This window comes from Anopheles arabiensis, chromosome 3, assembly GCF_016920715.1.
Source record: "Anopheles arabiensis isolate DONGOLA chromosome 3, AaraD3, whole genome shotgun sequence".
Classification (NCBI taxonomy): domain Eukaryota; kingdom Metazoa; phylum Arthropoda; class Insecta; order Diptera; family Culicidae; genus Anopheles; species Anopheles arabiensis.
The window spans coordinates 43206592-43231120 of record NC_053518.1 but is presented as its reverse complement, the minus strand read 5'-3'; the positions used below and the strand labels follow the sequence as shown (position 1 = coordinate 43231120).

Below are 24529 nucleotides of genomic sequence, written 5' to 3'. Positions count from 1 at the left end.
AACCAAATAAAAATATGCTCGCTGTTTTCGCTCATTCCGAGCATTTTTCTTGCGCGGTTTTTTTTGTACAATTTTTGCTCGAGCGCAATGTTTTCCCTTATTCCATCCCAAGGGGTAAAATACGATGGTTGTGGAAATGGTGGATGATCTACGGAAGAACGGCTTAATCGCAATGAGCGAACGAAACGAAGGAACAAAAAACGCTCGTGCACAAAGTCCGTTAAAAGGACACGGGAACGCCACCAGCAGTGCATGGTTGGCGCACCGGTGCAAGGTGGTGGATGTTACTGATATGAAAATTTAATTTTTCCCCACAAACGCTATTAAGTTGTGGAAAGCGTTGCAGTGTACTGCCCCAGGGTTTCATGGGATTTTACCCGATGTGGTTGTTAACTGAAGTAGCCATAATTGGGCTAATTATGGTGCAAACGTTACTGGGAAAATCGGATTCATTTTGTTCTGTTTCGCATGGTTTTGGAAAATGTGTTTAATGTAAGAAAGGGTTTAGCTAACGTTAAACCAAACATTTCAATTCAATAAATGATTAAAATTAAACAGCACCATACTTAACAGGCCTTACTTTCGACACAAATTGCGACACAAAGATGAATTAAACTGAGAGGGGGGGAAATTGTATGCAAATATAAGCGATAAGGAAGCATGCAACAAGGCAACGTACCGGGCAGTCGGGCCATCCCCCGCAGTACCGCATCGTGCACCGCGCTGATACCGATGCCGAGCTTGTTTCGGCCACCGTCCAGACTTCCGCCGGCGGCATCATTTGATCCGGTCAAATCCTGCAGCTTGGGTGGACTCGAACATGGAAGACTTGCGTATCGCTGGGGCATCGCATTCGGTGGACGCGTCTTTGGCTGTGGATGAAAGGGAGTAACAGAGGGAAAGCTATTATAGCTGCCGGCACTGTATGCGGAACATGATTAGACCAGACGGGAGGAGCGGGAGTGGAAGTGGAGGGAATGGAACTAAATTCTATTATGTGGAAGAAATTTATGGAGCACAAAATTAGCTGTGCGATTATTTAACCCTACAAGATAAGAAATAGGACGAGATTGAAGATGAAAGAATGCTTGACTTGCTGTTAATGTCGTTTGATCATGTTATAAGAAGAAATGAATTCGCTGATAAGTTTGAAAGGTAATGATGAAATTACAAAAATATTTAAAATACTTAAAAAACATTTTAAAAACATAACAAAAGATATTAAAAAAAACTTAGGCAAAAGTAAACATTTCCGCTTCGCCGTGCTTGCTTAGCGCCTGAAAGTATGCAATATTATGTATGCAATATTAGTATTATATTATGTGTTTCAATGTAAATTGATATTAATTTGGTAAAACATAATTTAATTTTTTGAACACAAATTTTATAAAAAAAGGTTTAAAAACACCAATAAAAATCCATTGTAAAAATAAAAGAAATGCCGAATGGGCGTAGTTGTTTAGTCCACTACGAACTTTCTTCATCCAAGGAAAAATATTTACTTCTTACTACTATTTTCTTTAATAATTGTAGAGAACAAAACTATTAAACTTAATGCATTTATGGCTAAAGTAGGCTAGGACCATCTTGGACTGGTACGCCAAATAAGAAGAAGTTACGGTAAACATTGTCAAGAAACGAACTTCACTTCTTTAAATAGGTGTGTTCTATTGTGTTCAATTTCCTATTAAAGTGCAGGTTCAAGTTTTTATTGTGTTGAAATATATAATACTGTTGAACAATTAAAAAAAACGTGGTGCTTTTCAGCTTAATAACATCAGTCACCAAATACTTTTCCTCCTCTGATTCTATGTTGGCGGAAGCTTTGCAAGTGGAAGTCGAAATGCAGGATTAAACCGATTATGATTGTTTAACCAAAAAAGAAGAAAAAGGAGCAATTGTTTTCTATAACAGTTTATTTTCAAAACATTTGTCAATAATTAGTAACAAATTGTTGGAGCAATGTCTGCAAAAAATCCATAAAAAGGAATATAACACTCATTGCATACATTTAGGCGACAAGTAAGACTGGGCAAAGGGATTTTTCTACAAATTATTGTTGTTGGAATAGTTACAAGGGGTTTTGTGGAGTTCATTCGTCTCATAAGTTGTCTTGTTACGTCAAGTAATCTTTTTAAGGTAAATGCAACTGTGATCAGTCCTTAGTGTATTCCGAAGAACTTAATGGTTTCGTGCTTAAAAACGCCATTGATAACTAAAGTTTCATCATTCGATTGAGATTGATTTTCGTGCGTTGCGTTGATATAATCGAAAGATCTTTGCAAATGTAAACAAATTTTTATTTATCTTTTCCATTCCAAACAATAACCATCCAGTCGTAGTACAAATTGATATGAATTCGACAGAAAATTTCTCCTTTCTGTACTGCGATTCAATGGCGCAATGACTTGAGCGTATCTCTATTTACATTTCTCCGTTCGCTTAATGTAATCAAAAAAAGAGATTCAATGTGCTGGCTTAATCGCTGAAAATGAATCAATCTTCAAACGCTCAAAACTTGTGCCTTCGTAAATAGACTGAAAAGGAGTGATTTTAAAATATTTTTGCAATCGGTCGGATGGTTTGTGAATGGTGAATGGTACAAAAAGTTGAAAGCTTTGCCGATGTATGTCTGTAAACTATTCGTCGGAACATCGGACGAAAAAAGGGATAAGCATTTCGACGGAACTCATTTTGTCGTGCATAATACGATTGCGAGAAAAGCGGGTAAACAGGGAGATGATAAATAATGCTCCGAAATCTAGGTAACGATATTGATGAAGGAATGGAGCCAGACATTTCCCCAACATTTGTATGACTACCACAGACAGAGATACCAGAGACAGTTCCTTATTACTCGATAATAGGGTTGATATCCATCGCTAAACGGGGGTGGATCGTTCCATCTCCACGCACCCCGGCCTCGTCCGCCACGTGGCACATATATAAAAGCGCATCAGATTTTTCGTTCCATTTATTAGCACGCTAGAACGACGAGAGCAAACAACACCGTGGTCGCCCATATTCCGTCGCTCGTCTTATCAACGGCAAAGCTAAGCGAATGTTTATTGAAAGAATTTCGGGCTGTGGCATAAAATGTTGCTAACTACCATTTGTTTCATCCGTTTCATTTGACGTGCGCCTGGTGCTCGTTTGGTTTTACGCGGTGGGAGCGAAGGCAGCGAAATTTATTTAACATTTGGTGCCCCCTCCCCCCGTTGTCAAAGCATCTTTCGGGCGTTTTTTTCTTCGCCTCGTTGCGCTATTCCGATTACGGGCCACAGATTGCTGTCCTCAACGTGCATACATAGAGAGAGAGAGAGCGTGTGTGTGTATGGCTGTGGCGACGGTGGCCAGCCGAAAAACCGGGCAGGATTTCGTTGGTAGAAATTACATTTTTATGTGATTTATGCTTCCGTCTGCATCGTTTCCTTGGCGGCGCGCTTCCTTGTTGTGAGGTGGGGTAAGCATACAAGCGTGCACACAACCCCCTCCTTTAGAGCTCCGTCACATGGTCGAAAAAAGGGACCATATCTTCCGGAAGTCCAACCATGTTATGTGCGGACAGAGGGGATGCAAAAAAAAAGACGAAAGAAAAAGACGCCACAGACATTCTCTTCGGAATCTGTGAATGTTTTCTTCCTTTTTGACTGTTATTTTCGGCAAAGGGAGCGAATAGACGAAAACTACCTCCCGCTCTCATTTCATTCCACTGTAGGGAGGGAGGAAGAGAGTTACATCTCGTTTATGTTTTGCGAGAGCATATCAAACGATTCACTAAACAGCAGCCGTAACGGGAAGATGGTTTTGTTGAAGGTACTTAAGCTAAACTATCTTTTCCTTAGGAAGCAGACGTGTGCGCAATGGGTCTAAGGAAGCGAAAAGACGCTGCTCGGGTGCGGAATGTTTCGTATGGTGAGTGGTTATGCTGTGCAAGCATAGCAAAATTGGGCTGGCACCATTTTAAATTTACTCAAATTTATTAGAGTCCTTTACAGACGGATAATGTTTGTCGCACGTTGGAATAGTCAGGCGTGATTGTCGAGCTCTGGAAATGCTGATGCCGAATAGTTTCTTGTGAGCAAATTGGTTAAAGTTAATATAGTTTATGTCTGTCTGGAAGACGCTGCGAGATGTAATATTTATGATAGTATGAGCAATTTAAATCGTCAATTTTCTTACTCATATTTTGTATGACATTGAATTAAAATTATAATGAAAAGCAAACAATACATACATAATTACTATTCAACACCCAACTCCGAACACTATGTCTGAAAACAGCTACACTTCCATCAATGTGTCACTCTTAGTGTCACAAAATGTTGCTATTCCATACCCTACCCGACCATACCGACAAACAACGAGCGTAATTTCGGTCGCCATCCATCTGGTACGAATGAAAATAAAGTACGCTTTAGCTGGCACACAACAAAAAAAGATAATTTATTCAGGACCACATGCAACATAGATATGCTATTTGCGAACGAATCAGGCAAAAGTCATGTGCCCTTTACCCCCTCGCTATGGGGTAGGTCAATAGTCGATCGGACCTTTAGGAAACCAACAAGCCCTACACAGTATTTCGTCCGTGCGGTGGTCATACCAAGGCTTTCATCGTCGGGCAAATGGAGGAAGACGACGTGTTCGAGAGGCTCAAAAAGAATATCAATAATTCACCGCACTTGTGGGGTAAAGCAACCGGGCTTCTCCATTTGCGGGCTCGTTTGGAAGAGGGGAACGACGGGGAAAGGATTAAACGAGGTCCGTGTGTGTTGGAAGCCAACAAGAAAAGCACAGTGCGTTTTGCTGTACTCGTGTTAAGCTTACTCAATAGGGGTAAGTGAGCTGAATCGAGAAAAAAGTGACTCCACATCAATCTAACCAACATTTGCCCCTGCTCTGGTATTGATGTGGCGTGTCCGTTGTATTTCATATCTACCAATGGCAACGCTCTTATCCTTTGCCATTTTAATATTATTCTCACCGTACCAAACCATTCATCTCGCTGGCGGCTTCTGCTAAGCAAAAAAGGGTGAAAGTGAAGCTGTGGGGCAAAGATGTGTTTGCAAATAAATATGGCCCCCATACCCTCAAAATAGTACTTTCTTTCCATGAGAGAGAGAGCGAGCGCGCGCGCTGGGGGAAATGAGCAAATTTGTACGCAAGTGTGTTGGTTCTTCGAGGTGGCATGGTCATGGGAGGGTTAGTTGATTGAAAGTGACAGAAGGTCACACTTCCGGTCGTCTGTTGGTTGCAAAACACCGTGACCGGTCAGGGGCGAGATGATCCATTTTCGAAGGACGATGAAGTTGGCAAAAGGCTCACGCGTGTGAAAGGCTGGCATAGGATAAGCTGACAAGGATCTGTAGGAGCAGTAGTGAGATTGGTTAGGCTTTGAAAATATGAAAAAAAAGGAAAGGCATTGAGGTGTGAGCTGATATCACCACCGGAAACATTGACACGCGATATGATAAGGATCAGGAGAGGGTAACGAGAAAGGCTTTTTTTGGCTCGTCGCTTTATCAGAAAGCTCCACAAAACAAAATGCGTGATGAATATTTTTAAACATTGTTCAGCTTAATTCATAAACGATTCAACGATTCATCACATGGGCAATTAACACTTGGCTACTCACGCAGGGGAGGGTTTAGGTGATATTTTTGGAATTGTTCGAGCTTATTTTTAGGGGGAACGTGTGAAAGGAAGCTAAAATTAGATACGATATGCAAAAAATAAACATGCTTGGAATATCGAAATAGAAGCAAGATTGAAGGTGTCATGTAAAGGTTTTATAAATGTGGAGTAAAAGATTAATATTAATTTAATTGTTTATTTGTAATTAAGGAGAGATTGATCGTAATCTGCACTAACGTGTACGTTAAAAAAGTCTACAACAATTAGATTTTGCATGAGTTTGTCTCAGTCAGCAGAAAAAATGTTACCTTTTTCAGTCAAACTTTAACTGTGATGGCCAAAAAACTGAAGCTACTTCGTTCAGTAGCGTGCGCGATCAAAGAATGGCACCCCGTAGCGTCTAAAACAAGCTACATGCGGCAGTTTGTAGACCGTGGTATAAGCCTTTTCCGGCATTTACAACATTTTGGCACTATTAGACAAAGAGCGATTTCAGGCTCCAAAGGAAGCTGAAGGAATGAAGACCGAGGGACAAGTGGTTACATTGCTCCGTAAGCTTGGCCGGGAGGTCTATGCATACGGCTAAACAGTGAAATAGTACCCGAGAAACATAAACAAACATATAAGGAAGCAGAAATCGTGTTCACTGGCATCGCAGCGACAACCAATGATGCCAAAACTCATTGCGATCATTTCGGCGGAATTTCGATATGACACCCAAGTCCATGAACTAGTCCGACATCATCCCGTCCCATCGATTTTTTCTGGACTAACATGATGAAAAAGATTTACTCCAACAGTTTGGCGCAAAAAATGAGCAGGAGTTTATAAAAATCGATGGTAGATCTTAAAACATGTCTACACGTATGTCTTCGTCCAACCTGGCGAAAATTTCGGACAACTGACGACAGCTCTCGCAGGTTGTAGATTTATTTTTGCAAGTAAGTTTAAATAATTACCTTGCAAAGCATGTTCATGAAAATAAATTATCTCCCTTATTTTTTTCTACAGCCAGCCGAAAAGAGCCGTCCCTTCTTATAATTTTTTTTCGCTGCTAAATATTAAATATGTTTATAATAAATAGGGTCAATAAGACAGGCCTTTAAATTCGATCTCATACGTTACGTACAGAATATTAAATAAGAACTGTTTGTCGAACTATAGCTCATCCTTCAAACGAACAGTTTGAACAGCTTTAAAACAGCTGAATAGTTATTGCAATACATCAAGTGCAAGCGTTGTGAAATTATTAAACTGTGATAGTTCTTCTACTTTTGGCTACCTGTTTTTCCTCCACTTTTCGTACCATCTTCTCCTTTTTTCGTGTACAATAGACACTAAATAAAAATCCATATTTCTAACCGATACAAAACATGCTTAAGATAGGATTTAAAATGATAATGAATAAACGTCTTGCCACATATCATGCTCGACTTCCCAAACTACTACTTACCAGTGTTGTTTGTGTAGGACTTTTCGTGATGATGGTTTCGTCGTGTGAGGACGGTTTGTTGTCGCCGGAAGTGTCACTGTCGCCGATGCTGATCGCGTCCGAGGTGCGAATCGATTGATTTCTGCTGCGCCACTCCGTTGGACCATTTTCTGCCACCGGTCGCCGTTTGGGCGATGTGTTTGGAGAGATTCTGCAAGAAAAAAAAAGGACACAAACGGGTGAAAAAGTGGCAACGAGAATGGTAGCCATGGTAGAGTCTGCGAGCGCACGCAGACAGTCGGTAATCGAATTTTCGGAAGTTGCTCCGGCGTGATGAAAGAAGTGGTTTCGTCAGCAGCAACCCGGAAGCGGTTGCAAGCAGCAAGATGCATGCTGTTGTACCGTGCGCACACACACATACAGACTTTCCCAGTCAGACGCCACATAATAACTCACAGACTTCACAGACAATCACGGACGGGGAACAGATAAAGCGAACGCGCCGCCGTCACCCATGAGCCAGATAAATCAGAACGTCTCGATCTCAAGCTGCCCTTCGTGAAGGCATCCGAGTGAGTGTGCAGCTACTCCACAAACGGTTTGTTTGGGTCGATTTGTATGTATGCAACTATGTAATGTATGTGTGTATGCAACTATGCAATTCCTTTCCGTGTTCTTGTATCTTCTGCCTCTTTCTCTTTCTCTCTCACACACACAAACACACGCAGACCAGCGTAGAATAAAGGATCGTGAGAAAAAGTTTTTCCCTTTCAAAAGGTTGTGCATTTTCTTTGTCGTCTGGTCGATGTCGGCCGGCGCAAAAATACGCGAAAGCGAAACCGGCGACCCAACGGGGTGTTATAAACATGAAGAGAGCGGGATACTCGCGGTCACAGACCCGACACGTACACCGGCTGCAGCGTCTGGAAAAGGAGGCGTGCAGACACGTGGCGCGACATTGCACTTTTCCGACCTTCGGCATAACGTGGAGCCGCGCGAGGAGAATGCACACAGCGAGATAAATCGTTCCGCTGTGTTGCATTGGTTTTCGATGTCTAAGTGAGTGTTTGCGTCTAGCATCACATTTTTCTTTACCGCCATATCGGTCTCGGGAGGGCTTTTTTGTGTTTGTGCAGGGAACGGAGCCCATGGAGCATAAGCACGACTCCAGCGTACAGTCGGGGTTTCTTTCTGAATTTGGCTCCAATGATTAAAAGGCTTCGATAAAGGTGGATGGCGGTATAGTTGATGTGTTTGTGGAGTAGAAACGAGTAAAAAAAAAGAATGGAAATATAAAACGAAGTTGAAGACTGCTTGACACTTTATTATGGTGCGCATTAAAGAACCCATGGAGGGTATGGAGAACAATAAACAGTGGTACGTGATTTATGATTGCAAGTGTTGCGAAAACTTGTTGCCTTCCTTTTGCAGCAGCAGTAGATAGATCATAATAGATCACAATAAAAAGGAATGCACCGGCAAGCAGTCGTCGTAATAGGATTCCATGACGCGCTACTGTCATTCAAAGCGGCTTAAAGTTTTGAGCATGGGGAAAAGGACTGCATCTTCATGCTAAGAGTTTTTCGTTTCATTTGCCGTATTCGATGACAGAAAATGGTTTGAACTTTCTTTCTGCTTTGTCAGAAAATTTTACGTCTTCATGTTCAAAACTACTACCAAACGCCAAATTACTAGAAGCTTAGGTAGGTGGTGCAATATACTTTCCCACTCTGTTCTGTGGGGTTTTTTGCTTCACCTTTCCCCCTTTTTCACATCAAACAGAACTACAAACTCATTCGCAATCTCACCAAACTGCCGACGAACGAGCAGGAGCTGATGACAATGAAATTGTCGCCAAACTACCTTCACTTTTTCGTTCGCTTCGTTTTCTAAAAAAATCACAACCGAACACAAAACCCAAGTTTGAGGCTTGCCTTATGCCGTTTCGGTTGCTGATGTTGCATTTTGTTGAGGGAGAGCAAGAACCAAAAAAAAAGCACAACTTCTCCTATGTCGGATGCACTTCATGAAAGGACAGTTTTCGAGTCGAGTCACATCTCCCATCAAAGTTTCCTTAACAAAGTTTGCAATTTTTTGTTGGGAATATGTGTGTTCTATGAGTGGGTATGCTTGAACTGCGGAAAAAAGTACAGAAAATTGCAGGTTAAATTGGTTGCAAACAGGATTTGTGCGAAAGAAAACGCGTTTGTCGAAGAATCTGGAATGCAAACACTGTTCTGGACTTGTTGGAAGCTTAGCGTCAGCTAAACGAAGAGAAATTGTTCCTGTTTTTTTGTGTAGGTTTCCGTTTGAGGCAAAGTTGTAACAGCGCGGTGCAAGTGGTGTGGTAAAAAGTAGATGTAATCGGATGTTGTGGTAAAACGAAACGGTACAAAAAGCTGCGGGAAAAGCGGTACACGTTCCCATTTGACGTGTGAGTTGTATCTGCAGTAAAGAAACTTGTAATAGGTTACCGTCTAATATAATCGTTCCGTCGGTTGCATTTTGCACTAGCACTAGCGCGCCAATAGTAAATGTGGATAAACAATTCGTTAAAAATATTGCTCATTGAATACAGTCAACGAAAATCAACATGGAATTTGTAACTAATTCTTATTTGCAATGATTCTAAGAACCGAACAATGTAAAAAAAACAATTACAAACAATAATACTAAACAACAGTAGTCTACAACCTGTGGTCCACGGACCTTTTGTGGTCCGTTGCGTGAACAGATGTGGTCCGCGAAAGATTTGATTTTTTTAAAGAAGAAAAGCATGTTACATTACTTATCGTTTACTTTTTTATCGTTCCAAATCGTAAGTCTACGAATTATAAGCCCTTAATATATGTGGACCGCGGCAAATTTACTTTCAAAACCAAGTGGTCCGTGGTACTAAAAATGTTGGAGAGCACTGCTATACAATATCTACCATTAGCCTAATTTATAGTATCTTAATTATTTATTTAATTTTGTATTGGGACACGGCCTCTCCTGTGGTGCAGTCGTCTGCTGTCTCGACTGTCATGAATTCAAGCACCGTATGGACCATGTCCCCTATTCGTAGACTACCGACTATCCTACTATGTGTGATCGGATAGGTCACTGACAGCCAAGGACATTAGTGGTACTGGTAGGCCTTGACCGACAACGGTTGTTGCGCCAAAGACAGAACGAAGAAGATACTTCCGACTCTCTCAAAACGAGTGACACTCTGAATGATTTTTTTCAATAAAATTATTGTTTTTATAATTGTTTAAAATATTTGAAAGGTTTTTTTCAGGATTATAATACAGCACAAACCGACGAGTTTGTGTATAAAGCCTGTTTGAGCAAAAGTTTTCACCCGTCCTGTAAAAAAATGTTGGAACATCATTTGGTTATAAAAAACATACTATGAGACCACCACGTCTACATACACTTTGATTCTAGATTCCACCACCTGATCTCTTTAATGAACCTTGGGATAAATCAAAACACCACCTTGTTTTGCCATTTGAGTCTAATTCTAGCTTTGAGACTCTAGAAATTCTAGAAATAATCTAGGCTGAAAATCGCAGGATAGTTTTGTGTGTGGTTTTGTATTGAGTGTTAACATGATTTCTACCTCTTACTGTAAAAAAACTCCATATAAAATCTGACTAGAATCGTGAAGAGCCCCATAGCTAGGATTGTAGGTCAGTTTGATCAGATTCAGAAAGAAGCAGCAACAACGTTGTACCAAAACCAAGTATTTACATTTTTAATGTCACAGAGTATGCTTCAATTTCGCCAAATGTTTTCAAATATTTTTATGCTGGCATTGTGCTACATATTATTTGACAGATTTTTAAATTTATTTTGATATCCTTCTGAGAAAGACATAAAAAAAACAACAATAAAAATAAATAGCTTCGAAATACATGACAGCTTAAGATGCAATTTAAACCTAATCTCCAGATACTGATACGCTCATTACCGGTAAAACAAATATTGCCTTATCAAGCAATGTCAGATCCTGACGCCTTCCTGATCCTGAACTCAAAGTTTATCAAATTAATCCATCGATTGCTCTTTCACCTGTCCAATCAGTCAACCTCAAAATAAGCTCCACCTTGCCAGCCGGAGATGTCTTCCGACTGATGGCTCACCTTCAGGTTGATTGTGGCTAATTGAATTCGGAGCCGTTTAAAAAAAAACAACACACCACACCATCGGAGGGATTAACGGTAACGATCGAAACTTTTCCTTCCTTCCATTTGAGCTTACTTTACTTATGTTGTGAGAAAAGTTTGTGTGAATTTCAATTAAATTTATTGAGCTCGATAAATTGAAGTCTTCCTATACGGGCAAACTCTGGCGCAGTTACAGAGTAAGACATATTTTCCGGGCCAGCTATCCATTAAAACAAACCAAAAAACGTATCAATCAAATGCAACGGAAACTTCATCCCTGAAAGCTGTCAGAAAGTATCGACGGTATCGATGGAAAACTGCTACCATTTTTTTTACATCCTCAAGCATAACTTGCCTCAACACACAGGCGTTCGGATAAATCAGTCTTCGTTTGGTTGTTTGCTTCTGCTATCGGTCGTAAGTTGGCACAGTACACGTCCACGGGGAAACTTATCCGGATGTTGGAGCGTGCCGAAGAAACCTCAGCACGGAGGGCTGCTGGGCGCTTGCTTGGCGCAGGATAAACCAAACACAATTATCGATCAACTCGGTAATAATCTCTCGCTTTGCCTCCGCGCGCGTTACCACTGGGGCGTAAAAAGGCCACCGTCGGCTGTGGCAGGGCAACGCAACAAAACAAGAAAGCCCTGCCAAGGATTAATCACTTGAGGTAAAAGCGCTCAAGCGCCCCCTTCAGCGAGAGGGCTTGCGATATTATTTTCCTACTAACCGAGTAAGAGAGAAGAATTTCGCAACCTCCGTCTTTCCCGAAGCCCCCCTTTTTTCGTCCCGTACCGGGGTTGCTCGAAAGCCCAACAGAGTTCTCGGTGTACCGTGCCAAACACGGCTCCCGAGGGCCAAAGTGGATTAAAGCTGCAAAAACGAAACGAGCGTCAGTGAAGCGGATACGGAAACGATTTGGGTATTGTGTCTGTGCATATTTTCCTACCAAACCCGGCTGCTGCACATTACCAGACACCCACCTCCGGCAGGCTAGAATGCAGCCGGAAAAGCGGAAAAGTTCAACAACCGGTCTGGTTTGCAGCGACAGAAAGGGAGATGGATAGAGAGAGAGAGAGAGAGCGAGAGAGAAAGTGAAATAGCACTCACTGTTGCTGCTGCTGCTGCTGCCTGGCGGTGCATTTTATCCTCGAGTGGTTGCACTCGGATTAAGGTTGCATTTTTAATCCATTCGTTTGAGGAAACGGGGTGTCTTTATGCGGGGTGACGTGATTTTTCTTTCAAAGTTTGTGTATGTGTGTGCATGGGTGTGTGTGTCAGGCGCTGTCAGACTTGGGGTGAAGGAGTGACGTTGACTGTTGATTTGCAACCCGATGTAGTAGTAAAAGGAAGTGTGTAGTAAAGGTTTTCTCCCGCTGCTGGAGCACACAATAGCAAACGGGTCGGAAATGAAAATTGGATCCGTGTTTTGTAGCCATGTTTTTGTGTGTGTGTGCATGTGTTAGTAGCTGGTGTGTTTGTGGCGATGGAACATGCTATTAGAAAGGATGGCAATTGTAAAGAGCTTTATTTCAAATTACTTTTTTATGTGAAGTGTTGGTAGATTGATCATCCTTGCAAGCTTTTTAAACCACGTCGTACATTTGAAGACAAACAAACCCTTAAAATCATATCTAGCAGGACAAAGTACCAGAACTTCAATGTGGCATGGAAAGAATCACATTTGAAACCGTTTTTCATAAAATAAGTTGCATGTTACTGAATGCTCAATGCTACACATTCCTTTAAAATATTGTACCAACATTTAAATAGAATTTAATACAACTACTACAGATATATTGCGTCTGTATACAATTGAAAAGTGCCGTTTCATTCGCACACAGTATGTGGAAGGGTAAATCAAATATTTAATGTATCTGCATCCACGGACCACGGAGATGGTGAAAATGTCAAGTCAGCCAACGGCGTAAAACACACACACACACACAATCGCGCTGACATAGTCATACGAGACGACACGACGTCAGAAGGCTCGAAAGTGGTAGCAGCCGGTGAAGCCTAAAGCACCAGACAGCCTATTTTCACTGATTTCACCTCCCTTGCGACCTCCCGTTTCCCTCCAATCCTCACCAATGGTTCCCGTTCTGCATGGTGGGATTTGACACTGGATGAGACTGGATCAAGAGGGCTCCTCGATTGCCTATATATGTGTGTATGTAGCAGAGCGTTCAGGTGGTGGCGTTCATGTGTCCAATACGCCAGACGGGAATGTGTCCTCGTGACTTCGATATTAGCATTGGATTACGTACAACGTTCGCCGCTCAATATAGCGAGTCAAATCAGATCCGGCCGTACCATCGGTGTGGGTTAGCAAAGCTTCTATATTTGCAAAGAAAAATCGCCGTGCGAACGGTGATCAAATATCATGTGTTTCTTCTTCGTGGATGATGTGTGGTGTTCTTTTTCTGCATTTTTTTCGGTGGGAAATGGGTGCCTCGAGGATATATTGGATTTTACGGTTGCTGATAAGACCTATCGTACTGTAGTTATGGAGCACAGTGTGGAACGACAAAAAAGTGGTTGAAATTGTGTTTGAGCTTTCTAAGGGAAATAAAGATTATCTTACACAAAACAATAAAAAAATATATTAACATCCATTCAACAATACAAAAAAACTGATCTCATCACGCTAAAAAAATGATTTTTGACCATCCTGGAACATACATTTCCTCCGCTGTGCACAAGAGAACGAGCCTTCGAAATCGTTGTAATGTACAAATTTGTACATCCTAGCTCAATATTGAACAATTTTGCATTCGCTCCGTGTATCGTGTGCTTGCCAGCTGCCAGCCAGCAGGCAGTTGGAAGTAATTTCCGATCGTCTGAATTTGATGAGTCTGAACCTGATCTGATCAATTGCACCATTTTCCACTGTTAGGATTTCTGTCATCTCCGCTCTGCCATCGTTCCGACGACCTATCGGCAGACGGACCCAGGAAGCTTTCTTATTTACTCGATCGATCGTCAGCCCGTTTGGGATAGCGTGTGTGTGTTGTTGGGAAATTATTAGCTAACAGGGGCATTAAACTGCCATTAGACCATCGGAGCGTGGGCGAAAGACGGTGGTGATGGTGGTGGTGATTAATCTTCCATGATTGCAAGATAAATCCGAGGTTGAACGAATCCGTCTTTACTACGGTGGAACCATTGCGATGCGGATGCCATACATTCTCGTTAGTATCGGGATGCGCGAACTCGCTGCGAGACTTCACTTGATAGACAAGTGTTGTAAGTGTAGTGTGTTCCTTCTTCCAGTATCACCGTGTACCCAACCGACGACTACGTTAAAGCGGCAATGCGACGATGCTTTTAGGCCAGCAGTATTTTGAATTATTTAACCCTGCTGACTGCTGAAACAAAGATGTTTCACCGGAAACATTTTCGGTCAGCGCTTGACAACAAAATACCTTTGCAGCGAGTGAAATACCGGAGCTGGGTTATACGGTCACTGATGGAAATAACGCCGTCGTTGAACGATAGTTTGCCCGTTTAAATATTAAAGCAATGAGGCAAACACGGCGGCCCCATTGCATTGGGGTTTCGATAGGCAAGTCGAGTCCTTGCCTTTCGCAGTACACCATTTCGCATTCCGTATTTTCTTCATGCTTAATCGAGCACAAAGATTCTATGTGAACGATCGAATGCTGCGGATTTCGGTTGTGGTTTGCTGTGCTAAAAATTGAATTTTGGCATGTTGCAGCATGGCGGAGGTACAGTGCTTGAGTTTGGGCATGGCAAGTCAATAAATACGTCACATTTTGGATGTGTGTTCTCAGCAGTACTGCGGTAAAACGCGAATGACTATGTTAATTGCTGACATGGTGTGTATCGTTGTGGCAGGAGAGAGCGGTTGTGTAGTTGTGGCTAATTATTTTTTGATCTTGTTCTAGAAACGACTGACGTTGGAACGCACAAATACATCACAAGTGTTATTTAAATGCATCATGATTGAATGTCATTACAACATTTTATTAGTAATCAGTCAGAAACATGATTAGTCGATTAATCAATTCTTCAATATCTTTGAAAATAATAAAGCAAACAATTAATCACTGTAGGGACAAGCAAAAGCATTGGTTTAGCAAACATATTTAAAACCTTTCCATTGGTTTTGCGGTTTATGATGTGTTAGGGTGCCTGACCGAATAAACAAATGTGTTACAGTCCACCACATCCACCATTTCAAACAGTTGTCAGGCATACGTCTCCACAAAATCCCACAAAAACCGCATCATATCGAGCTGTCACTTGAAAAACGTCAAGCAACGAGATGATGTCCGAGCCATAGATAACCGTTTTACAAACGAAACAGAATCAAAGATTGGTCCGTATACAAATCCTTTTTCACCTAGATTGCACGTTCTTAAAATAAATAATCCAAACGAGAAATCGTATTTCCACATACGGGAATGGGATTGAGTTCGTTCTGCATTCTCGCTGGATCCATTTTAATCGAATTTTGCGGTTATCAGAATGCCGCAAGAGGGCTTCCCGGGCAGGCTCTATACAGGAAACGTTCAGGGTCTTGCGATGGAAAAACAACATGCACGTTGGTACGTGGCACACTGATCCACACTGGTCCAAGCCTGTCCTTGTCGGTATGGAAACGCAAAAATGACACACACACACGCACATAGAAATCGAGAGTATCAGTTCGCCAATGTTACCAATCCACAGGCTTATAGATTCGTTACGAAGAATTGCGTCGTCCACCTCGAGCACTAAAAGGACGAAATATTTCATCAGCCTGAACCGTTGATAGCCAATAGACTGGCCACCGGCTGCCTTGGGTATGCGGTAGGTCGCAGCATGCAGCAAGTGGCCGCCGTCGCCACCGCCGCTGTTGTTGTTGTTGTGGTAGTAGTGTGCCAGTTTATGCACGTGCAAACAAAGCGAACGAACGGTCTGGGATAGGATGAGATACTGTGCCAAAAAGCGGTCCACCACCCCCAGCTGGTAGATGACCTAATAACTCAATTTTCAATTTAACCAACCGATGATGATGGAACGGTATCCTGTGGTCATCTCGTCCGCCTGTCCGGCCCAGGAGACCAGGGAGAGACAGCGTTTCTATGGTGGATCACCGCTTCTCACACCGGCTTGTCTGCCGTCGCCTTGACAGGTTATGAGAAGCAATGCCTCTCCCCTCCCCTTCCTCCCGCAGCAGCGCTATTGGCTCAGTTTGGTTCGTTCGATTTGGCGCTGGTCGATTATCGGAAGGTACGAATCATCGTACGTACGTTCGATTCCCGTTGCCGTGGCGGTGGTTTGGCACTGGTGTTTTTGGCATTGATTGAGCGATGGTGAGTGTATCGGACGAAAATTGGGTCGTGCCGAAAATTAACTGCAGTGAATCGTTTTGGGAAACCATTTTTGCAAGCAGCCGTGTTTAAAACGCCGCGCTGCACTGCGGTGGCCATGCTGGACGCCCCCGTCCAAGATCAAGATTAAGTTTGATGGTGAATTATTGCATTATTAAATACGATGGTGCGTCGACATGAAAATCAAATCATGGAGTCAAATATTAGAACAACGTGTACGTAATTTTTATTAATATTACAGTGCTTTAGAACTAGTATTTCATAACTAGTTTCAAATGAATTTATTTTACAAAACACTAAACAGATCCTCAACTAATTTCACTTCACATCGTTATAATCAATGGAACGACTTTACATTTCTACACGTTGCTACCAATTTGTCATGTAGTTGTCTGCGGTGGGTAAAGGTTGCCGCTACTTCCGCAAACGTGTTTTTCGCGATGAGATGTTCTGCCGTGTTGCTGAAAACTTTTAATTAAAAACAATACCAATCCTCACAACCAACACAGCATGGTGGAATTATGAATTAAATAACAAACACAGCAAAAAAATTCTTCTCAACTTCATTCGGTAACATCACACGACCACAGCTGGTGCAGGTGTGGTAAAACTAACCCTGCACAAAAAGACAAACATCATCGTGCCAAACAATTGCTCGCGCTTGTGCTTATTGTGCATCAGAATCACCTGAATGGTGTAGCTGAGGGGGTTTGAACAATACATTGACAGATAGAGAGAGTATATAGAGATAAAAATAGACAGGGAGATAGAGAGCACTACATATAGATACAGATATGAAAAGATATAGAGCGAGAGCGAGAGAAAATATCTATTTAAGGTAGTTAGAAAACAAAGTTACTGAATGTTGTTTCGCTTTTTACAAACATCTACTAGCAACCCATTTTGCGGTACCAGCCGTGCAGTATGTTTGTTGCATGCATTATATTTATTCTAGGTGCTGGTAAAACTTGCGCGAGGTTTCACCGTGCTCAGGGAGATAATTGCATACCGCTGTACCGATGGTGAGCGAATGGTGATCAAATTTAAAACTTTCTCGTCAGCAGTTAGTCGGTGCGTCGGCGGTAGGTCGTCATATTGTGGCGTTTAGCGTCCGTGTCCACCGCCGCAATGTAAAGCTTTTTGTTTCTTATGCTTTTTGCGGGGCTAATAACCTACCTTTCAATGACTGGCTAAGGAGGTTGCGAGGTCAATGACATTGCTGACCTCGGACCTCGACCATGTACAGAGTCGGGCCTACACGTTTTCTTCATAACAAATTCATCAACCATAGAGCTCCATTAGTGGCCCTGCTGTTTTATTGTTAGTTTTTGATGTATCAGCATGTATAAAAAAAACCTTTACTTTGTGCAAATGTGTTCCAATCAAAATGCGTGTTTTGTTGACAAACGAGTCAATATCAATTTTCCCAAAAACCTAGTCAAATGGTGGTGTTAATTTTTCTCCATACCTTTTTTTTATTTTTTATTTGCTGCTTCCAAAAGTTGCGGAAAGCAATGTCAATCATGTTCAATCCTCCAAGGAAAAAAGTAAATGTTTCCATGGGAAGCTAATCGGTGCTAACCTTTAGCCATTTCACCGGTGGCAAACAATAATGGAATCGTCTCAATTACATGAAACGTGACCTTTAAGGATAGAGTTACGAAATAAACAAGGCTGTAATCAAGATGGAGATACAAGGTGAAGGTATTTCCTTTTTTTATAAATATTATAGAAACCATCCATTAATAAATATTTAATGGAGGCGCATAGCCTTTTCTCACTTTTTTGTAAACATTTTACCATTTAATTACCAGAAAAATAATGAAATTATTTGAACTAATATACCACCAAATCCTAAGCGTAGAGCTGCGAAACAATAAGCTTTGAATAAAAATAAAATTTCAAACTCGATGGAGACGCATGGTACTTCTTGTGATTAAGAGAGAATTATGAAAGAGGAATTGCAGAACTTGCAATTATTAGATACTCAAACATAATCATGCTCTGCCAGCAAATGATGAAATACTCATTTCCATGAAACACACGTTTTACATAATGTATGCGTCTATAATCAAGAAAACACGACAGCAGACAAAGCAAATGAAACAAAAAATAGAAAACCTCTCACACACAAACGCACGATTCAAGCGTATCGTAGAATAAGACCGTAAATAATCGAGCCCACTATTTATGCAGTGCAGACATACATGAATTGGTGAATGGATGAACGTACTACGGGGTCTGCTGTCTGTGTTGATGTTTGCGTTTTTCATTCACTATGCAAACGAATGTACATAGACCGGCAAATTGTACCCACCCCAGCACACATGGTATGCCGGAAGTGAACCAACCAATTCAGTGGGTGAAAGAGAGTGAAAAGTAGTCGAGATACACAGGAACCGAACCGGTGGTGCGGTTGTCTGCTGAACAATATTGTTTAGAAGTAATTTTTCGTTAGAAATTTTAAGAATTTATGTAACATAATCCCTCAAACTTATTTTTAAAACAACGTAAAAGCGGCTTTCGTGAAATTCATTTTAAAAATTACTAACTTTTCGTGATCCATCGCTCGTCACGTGTACACTAATGCTATACACACACTGACATGATTATATTGGCACGCGTGTTTGCGCTTGTTGTTAGTGCGGTACATGATCTTCTGTAACATATTGTGCCGATCGGTCGTGTAACCAATGAATGAAGATGTTCCGCAACAATTTCATCAACAGACTAGAGGTTCAACATGTTTCTGCTTACGGACAAGAGCAGAGACATCATGCTTCTTACGATAGCTAAAACTACCTTAGTTTTTCTTTCCCAGTCTGTTCACACTCTGGCTTCATCTTCAAGACCGTTTGCTTTCCCTTTGGCCTGAGCGAGGCTGTATGTGCACCCCGAGGCCAGATTATGTTGACATTTATACACCCTCTCTCCCTTTTGCCCTCCTCCATGCTTTTCCTCCACAAAAACGGTCGTTCATCGTGGAAGAAGGAATTTCGCGTACCAGAAGAGTGTAATGCTCCCGGTGTGGGATGTTTCATCGCTCTAGCGCTCATGTGTTTACAATCTAGGCTGTAAGACTGTAGGAGCACGTTTTTACTATCATCTATCCGTGCCCTGTGACGACCCTTGTGTATGGTTATGATTTTTCATCAACTATACTGGCGGTATCATCACCTTGTTCCAGCGGTGTGTGTAGTCAACTCCAGGAAGCGTTGAGGGAGTGGACCAACCAGTGCAAAGCGTTAAAGTCGCCGGCTTTACCAGACGTATTTGTTTGTTTTTAATTTTTTTCGACTTTGTTGTTTTATTCCTCCGTCCAGCATCATCACAGGCAGGAGACACTTTCCCAAAAGTGGGCAGTATGATGGGGAAAAAAGGTAGACTTACAACAGCAACACCAAACGCAAAGAGCAGGATGTAAATGAGCGTTCCTGATTAGCTGCTAGTACATAAACAGCAAATAAAAAAACAACACATAATGCTCTTCAGGCTTTTGTTGTTTGTCGTGCGAGACACAAGGCAAACGGCAACAGGCCGGTAGAAATGCTTTTGTTTGCTCGCTGCATGGGGATAAGAGGCTTTTGGGTGGTGGCCTTTGTTCGTCGGGGTGCCTTCGGATGGAAGCCGGAGATTTTGCTATAGAGTATGTTGTGCAAGTAATTTGGAACACAAAATATTATGTCTTCTCAATCATCTGAAGCTACAGCGAGTGTGCAGTTGCAGTCGGGGGAGTTTTGATAACACCTCACCTGTTCGTTGTTCACTATGTTTGCTTTAATTTTAATGGATGGTAGAGTGAAAGCAGCAAGCGGGGAACGAACAACGAGACAGACGAGAACAATCACAACGGAAATGAATGTTCCAATTAATTTTAATTAATCCCCATCCTCCTTAACCATTGCACCAATGATAGTTCCAGTGTGTCAATTAATTGCAAGCATTGAGCTGAAACGGCTTGAAGGAATCGACATAAATTATCGCATAAACTTCGAATGATCAAACAGAGGTGTGTCATGGAAATTAACTTATCTATTTTAATGTTACACATTTGCGATTTTACATCTGAATACCTTCAAATTGCGCCCAATTTTCAAACACCAAGCAGTGCAAAGCAGTTATGGTAAATTTTAAAGCTACCCCTCTAGTGGCAGCGCACCGAGAATAGGTACCAACCAAGCCGGTGGCTAAAGTGTTTCAAACACTTGAAAGCATTTTTTGTTTGTTTTCAAGTGCTGTCAAAGCACAAACTCATTCATCCGTGCGTCTAAAGGACCTTGTTAGTTGTTTGAAGCAGAAAAAATGCACCGTTTGCCTCTGTTTCCTTTTAAACGACTCCTTCCGCTTCCGCGAGAAACTTTTGATTCATTCCGTTGCACGCAGGAATGCTGTAATTTGAATGTAATCACGCTTTTTTTGCAATGCACACAACCTCTGCTCTCTGTTGCAAGCGCTTGATATGCATCTTGTGGAACTTGCCTGTCAAGCCTTTCTTCGGGCAAGCACATAATCCTTTTCCAAAATGCAATGTAACACATACATATACAGTGAAAAATATGCAGCACAAAAAAACGTAACCATTTACTCACCTAGGCAGCAAATTGGAAATTATTCGTTCCGCTTCCTCGGGCGACGGTGGAGAGTAGGATTCATCCGTCGGCACCGGAAGCGAATGTTGCTGCTGAAACTGCCCATGCTGTGATGATGGTTGCGGATGTGTTGGTGCAGTGGCCTCGTCTGTCGGTTGAAAATCAGGTACAAATTTGGCCCTGAAAGTATTTGTGTAAGTGGAAAAAAGAAGGAGGTAAGCACAAATACGGAAAAATGCAATGAGCTGATTTGGTTGGCTGATTTATCGACCCGCCATGGAGGGCGGGTTTTAGAAGGCGAATGATTGAAGTTGAGCTTCCGTTTTCGTTCCTGGAAACGAATGATTTGTCTGCAGGATCGAGACGATCGTACAAGAGGTGGTAGTTGTGTTAGCAATTCGTTGCTTCACTGGTAGTGTGTTGCAATGGGGTTGTTTCTCTATGAAAGGGAAGCAAAAAGGGGCAAGCAACCAAATCGAGAAAATTTAGCAAATCGATCAAGTGGAAACACAAATCTGATCACTCAAGTACCCGTATTTGAATGATGTTCGATTTTCCGTCTCCGAAAAATCCCTCCAAATAGCGCGCTCTGTTCAACATAAAACATTAAAGCCAGCTGCTGCTGGTGTGCCGATCCCGTTTAAGGCAGAGTATTGAAGCAAAGCACCTTGCCATCTTTTGAGCGCGGATAAAACGAGTATGCCATAAACAATCCATCTCCTGTCCATTTCTTTTTGCTCAGGTACCGTCCACACAAAATGTGGCAACAAACATATGTCTGTGTGTGTGTGTTTGCGTACGCGTGGAACTAAATATTTGAATCCTCCCGAGGACGAGCTGACAGTTTATTTGACAATTTATTAAGCCTTCGGTTCGTTTATGGCTCACTTTATTTTTACTTGTCTTGTCGCGCGTTGCTCTCGCTGCTGGTCGTAAAAAGTTCACCTCGCCTTGTGCCGGGAGTTCTCCAATGGAGCGAGGTAGAGGGGTTTGGCAGAGCGTGGAAAAAGCATAAGCAAATGTGGCAAATGCAAGTGACAATTCTTCCGAGCGATTTGCTTACTCCTTTAGAGAAAGAGAGAGAGAGAGCGTGCTTGAACACCCCAACATGGTATTGTGCTTTTGGGTATGTCGTGTAGTGTGTTTATGTGTGTGTGCGCAATTCGGAAGGAAATAACAGAAACAAGTGACTTGTTTCGCTTTCTTTATTGAAAGCTGAAAGGGAGAACGAGTGAACCAAAAGCTACCACAATTCCTTTAACCTGCTTTGAAACGGTAGAATTCGACAAGGCCCTGACGACTGAACGGGTGGTAGAAACGCAAACGCAACGTCCGGAAAATACGCCCCAAGGATTCGGAAAAATATTTTCAAAAATTGCGAAGAAAGTTTACGAAAGCACATAAAACACGAGAATGGCGTCGAACAACGCTCTTTCTCTGCTTGCCTAAAATATCCAAGAATCCGAATCCTACGAAGCTTGTCTGTGTGTGCAGCCTTGCGGCTAAAACCTTCATTGCCTTGTTGTGCAAGAATCGTGAGTGCCATCGGTACAAGAAGGGGTTATGAAGAACATGGTTTTACGACTGCTGGATGGTTTTGGCTGCTTTGAGTCGCATTCAAGACTCAAGCACTGTAGGCAGGCTGCCGAAGCTGTCCATTGTTCTTGTACAGCTTTGTGTTTTTATTTCTTTATATTGTGCCATTTTACGATGCAACAAGCATCACCCACACACCTTCACCACCACAGGGGCGCACTAAATTGCGCTCTCTGTCCAAATTTCTCGGACTGGAGCTGATTCGTTTTGCACACGCATTCTTTCTACAATCATGTTGCGGGCGCGTTCGGGAGATGCTCTGTGAACGTTTGAAGCATCGTAAAATTAAATAAAACAGTATCATGTTGCCAGCGAAATGGAAAAAGCTTTTTGGAACAGGCTGTTGAATCGACACTTTGAGTTTTAAGCAGTGGAAAAAATGAACAAATTAAAGGAAAGTTGTGTCCTTGAATAATGTACTTGAGTGGGTGTTGCCTTTAAGTCGTGATGATTTTGAGGATTTAATAAAACTTTGAAAGCTTTGTCACTTGCTGATTAAATTAATAATTTTATCCAGCTATAATCAAATAAATGTCTTCAATAATTTTAACTATGATAGCAATTTGTTGTCGAAGCATAACAAAACAAGTGCCGTATTTTAGCGTGTATAACGACCCAATACCCCTGATGCATTATTCTATAATTTTGTTTTAAAGTTTTTTTTAATCGTAAACGGATTCTAAATGACTTACGCTCTCGGGTTAAAAGGAAATCTAAAAGACTTCGTTTGGCAGACGGTAAACGACTGGAGCACTGTACAAATATGAAAAAAAGCTTTTTGCGCCATCTTTTGGTCGGTCGGTGAAACTTTTCTCGCTGAGAAGGATGGCTTTCACACCTTCCCTGTGTATTGTTCTATGGTTTGGCATCTCGAATGAAATGCCAACAGTATTGAAGCAAGCAAGAATTGAATCAAGATCGATGATGCTGATAACCATGTATCTTAACTGCACATCCATTTTTATTGAGTTTTGTTCTGAATGTTAGAAGGCTATTTCGGCTATGATCACATGAAGGTATGCGAAAGATACTCTTAGAAAAGGAATGTAACGATGTATCGAAACTTTAAATTGTTGCTATGAATGTTTAATTTTTCAGACATACATATAAGCTTAATCTGTGTCGTTTGGGAATTTTACAATGTTTATACAATTTTGATTTACATTACAATTTATAGAATTGCTCACTGCTGTTTTCTAGAGCAATTATCAATTATGTCGTCCTTATCATCATAACCTGTATAGATTGCATTGGATTTCTAATGAATAGTTACTACCCGTCTATAACGATCCCCTTAATCCGAATTAATCCGACACACTAAAAAACAACATTTAATTTGTTAAGCAGCACCACTTCATTATTTAGTTTTGAATAGCAGGGAATCGAAAGTACAGTTTAATTAAAATCACACCTCCATAACGGCACTTCATCAACATCAAGAGCGATGACATTTTTTTCAAACCAATTCAGACCAATGTGGGTGGAAAGAATGCCAAAACTTTTCACACTTTATTATAGCGCGAACTGAAGCTTTCAGTAGCGAACGAAGATTTCTCCCGCACGTACGTGTAGGTAAGCTTGCAACAAAAAAGGTCCATCATGGTGGCACGTAAATCACGTTCCCCGTGTGCCAGAGGAGTGTGTTAAAGCTGTGCCGCCGGGTTCGTTAAACATTAGCCTCATTAGGGTGTGTCGGTAGCACAAGTGCACTTAAGGTGCGGGGCAAACGAGTAAACGAGCCTGCCCTGTGCTCAGGACGAACCAGGATTTGCTTGGAAA

General features: G+C 41.7%; 1 protein-coding gene across 7 annotated transcripts in view; it reads right to left on the bottom strand.

The window, feature by feature from the left end:
* LOC120902875 (mucin-5AC) overlaps positions 1–24529 on the bottom strand; it is a 159138-nt gene that overhangs the window by 44468 nt on the left and 90141 nt on the right. For all 7 annotated transcript variants that reach the window (XM_040311940.1, XM_040311938.1, XM_040311944.1 and 4 more), the window contains exons 5-7: positions 21155–21334; positions 7091–7280; positions 680–872 (exon numbers count right to left, since the gene is read on the bottom strand). In XM_040311940.1, coding sequence (XP_040167874.1) covers positions 680–872; positions 7091–7280; positions 21155–21334 — 563 coding nt within the window. The remainder of the gene's footprint in view (positions 1–679; positions 873–7090; positions 7281–21154; positions 21335–24529) is intronic.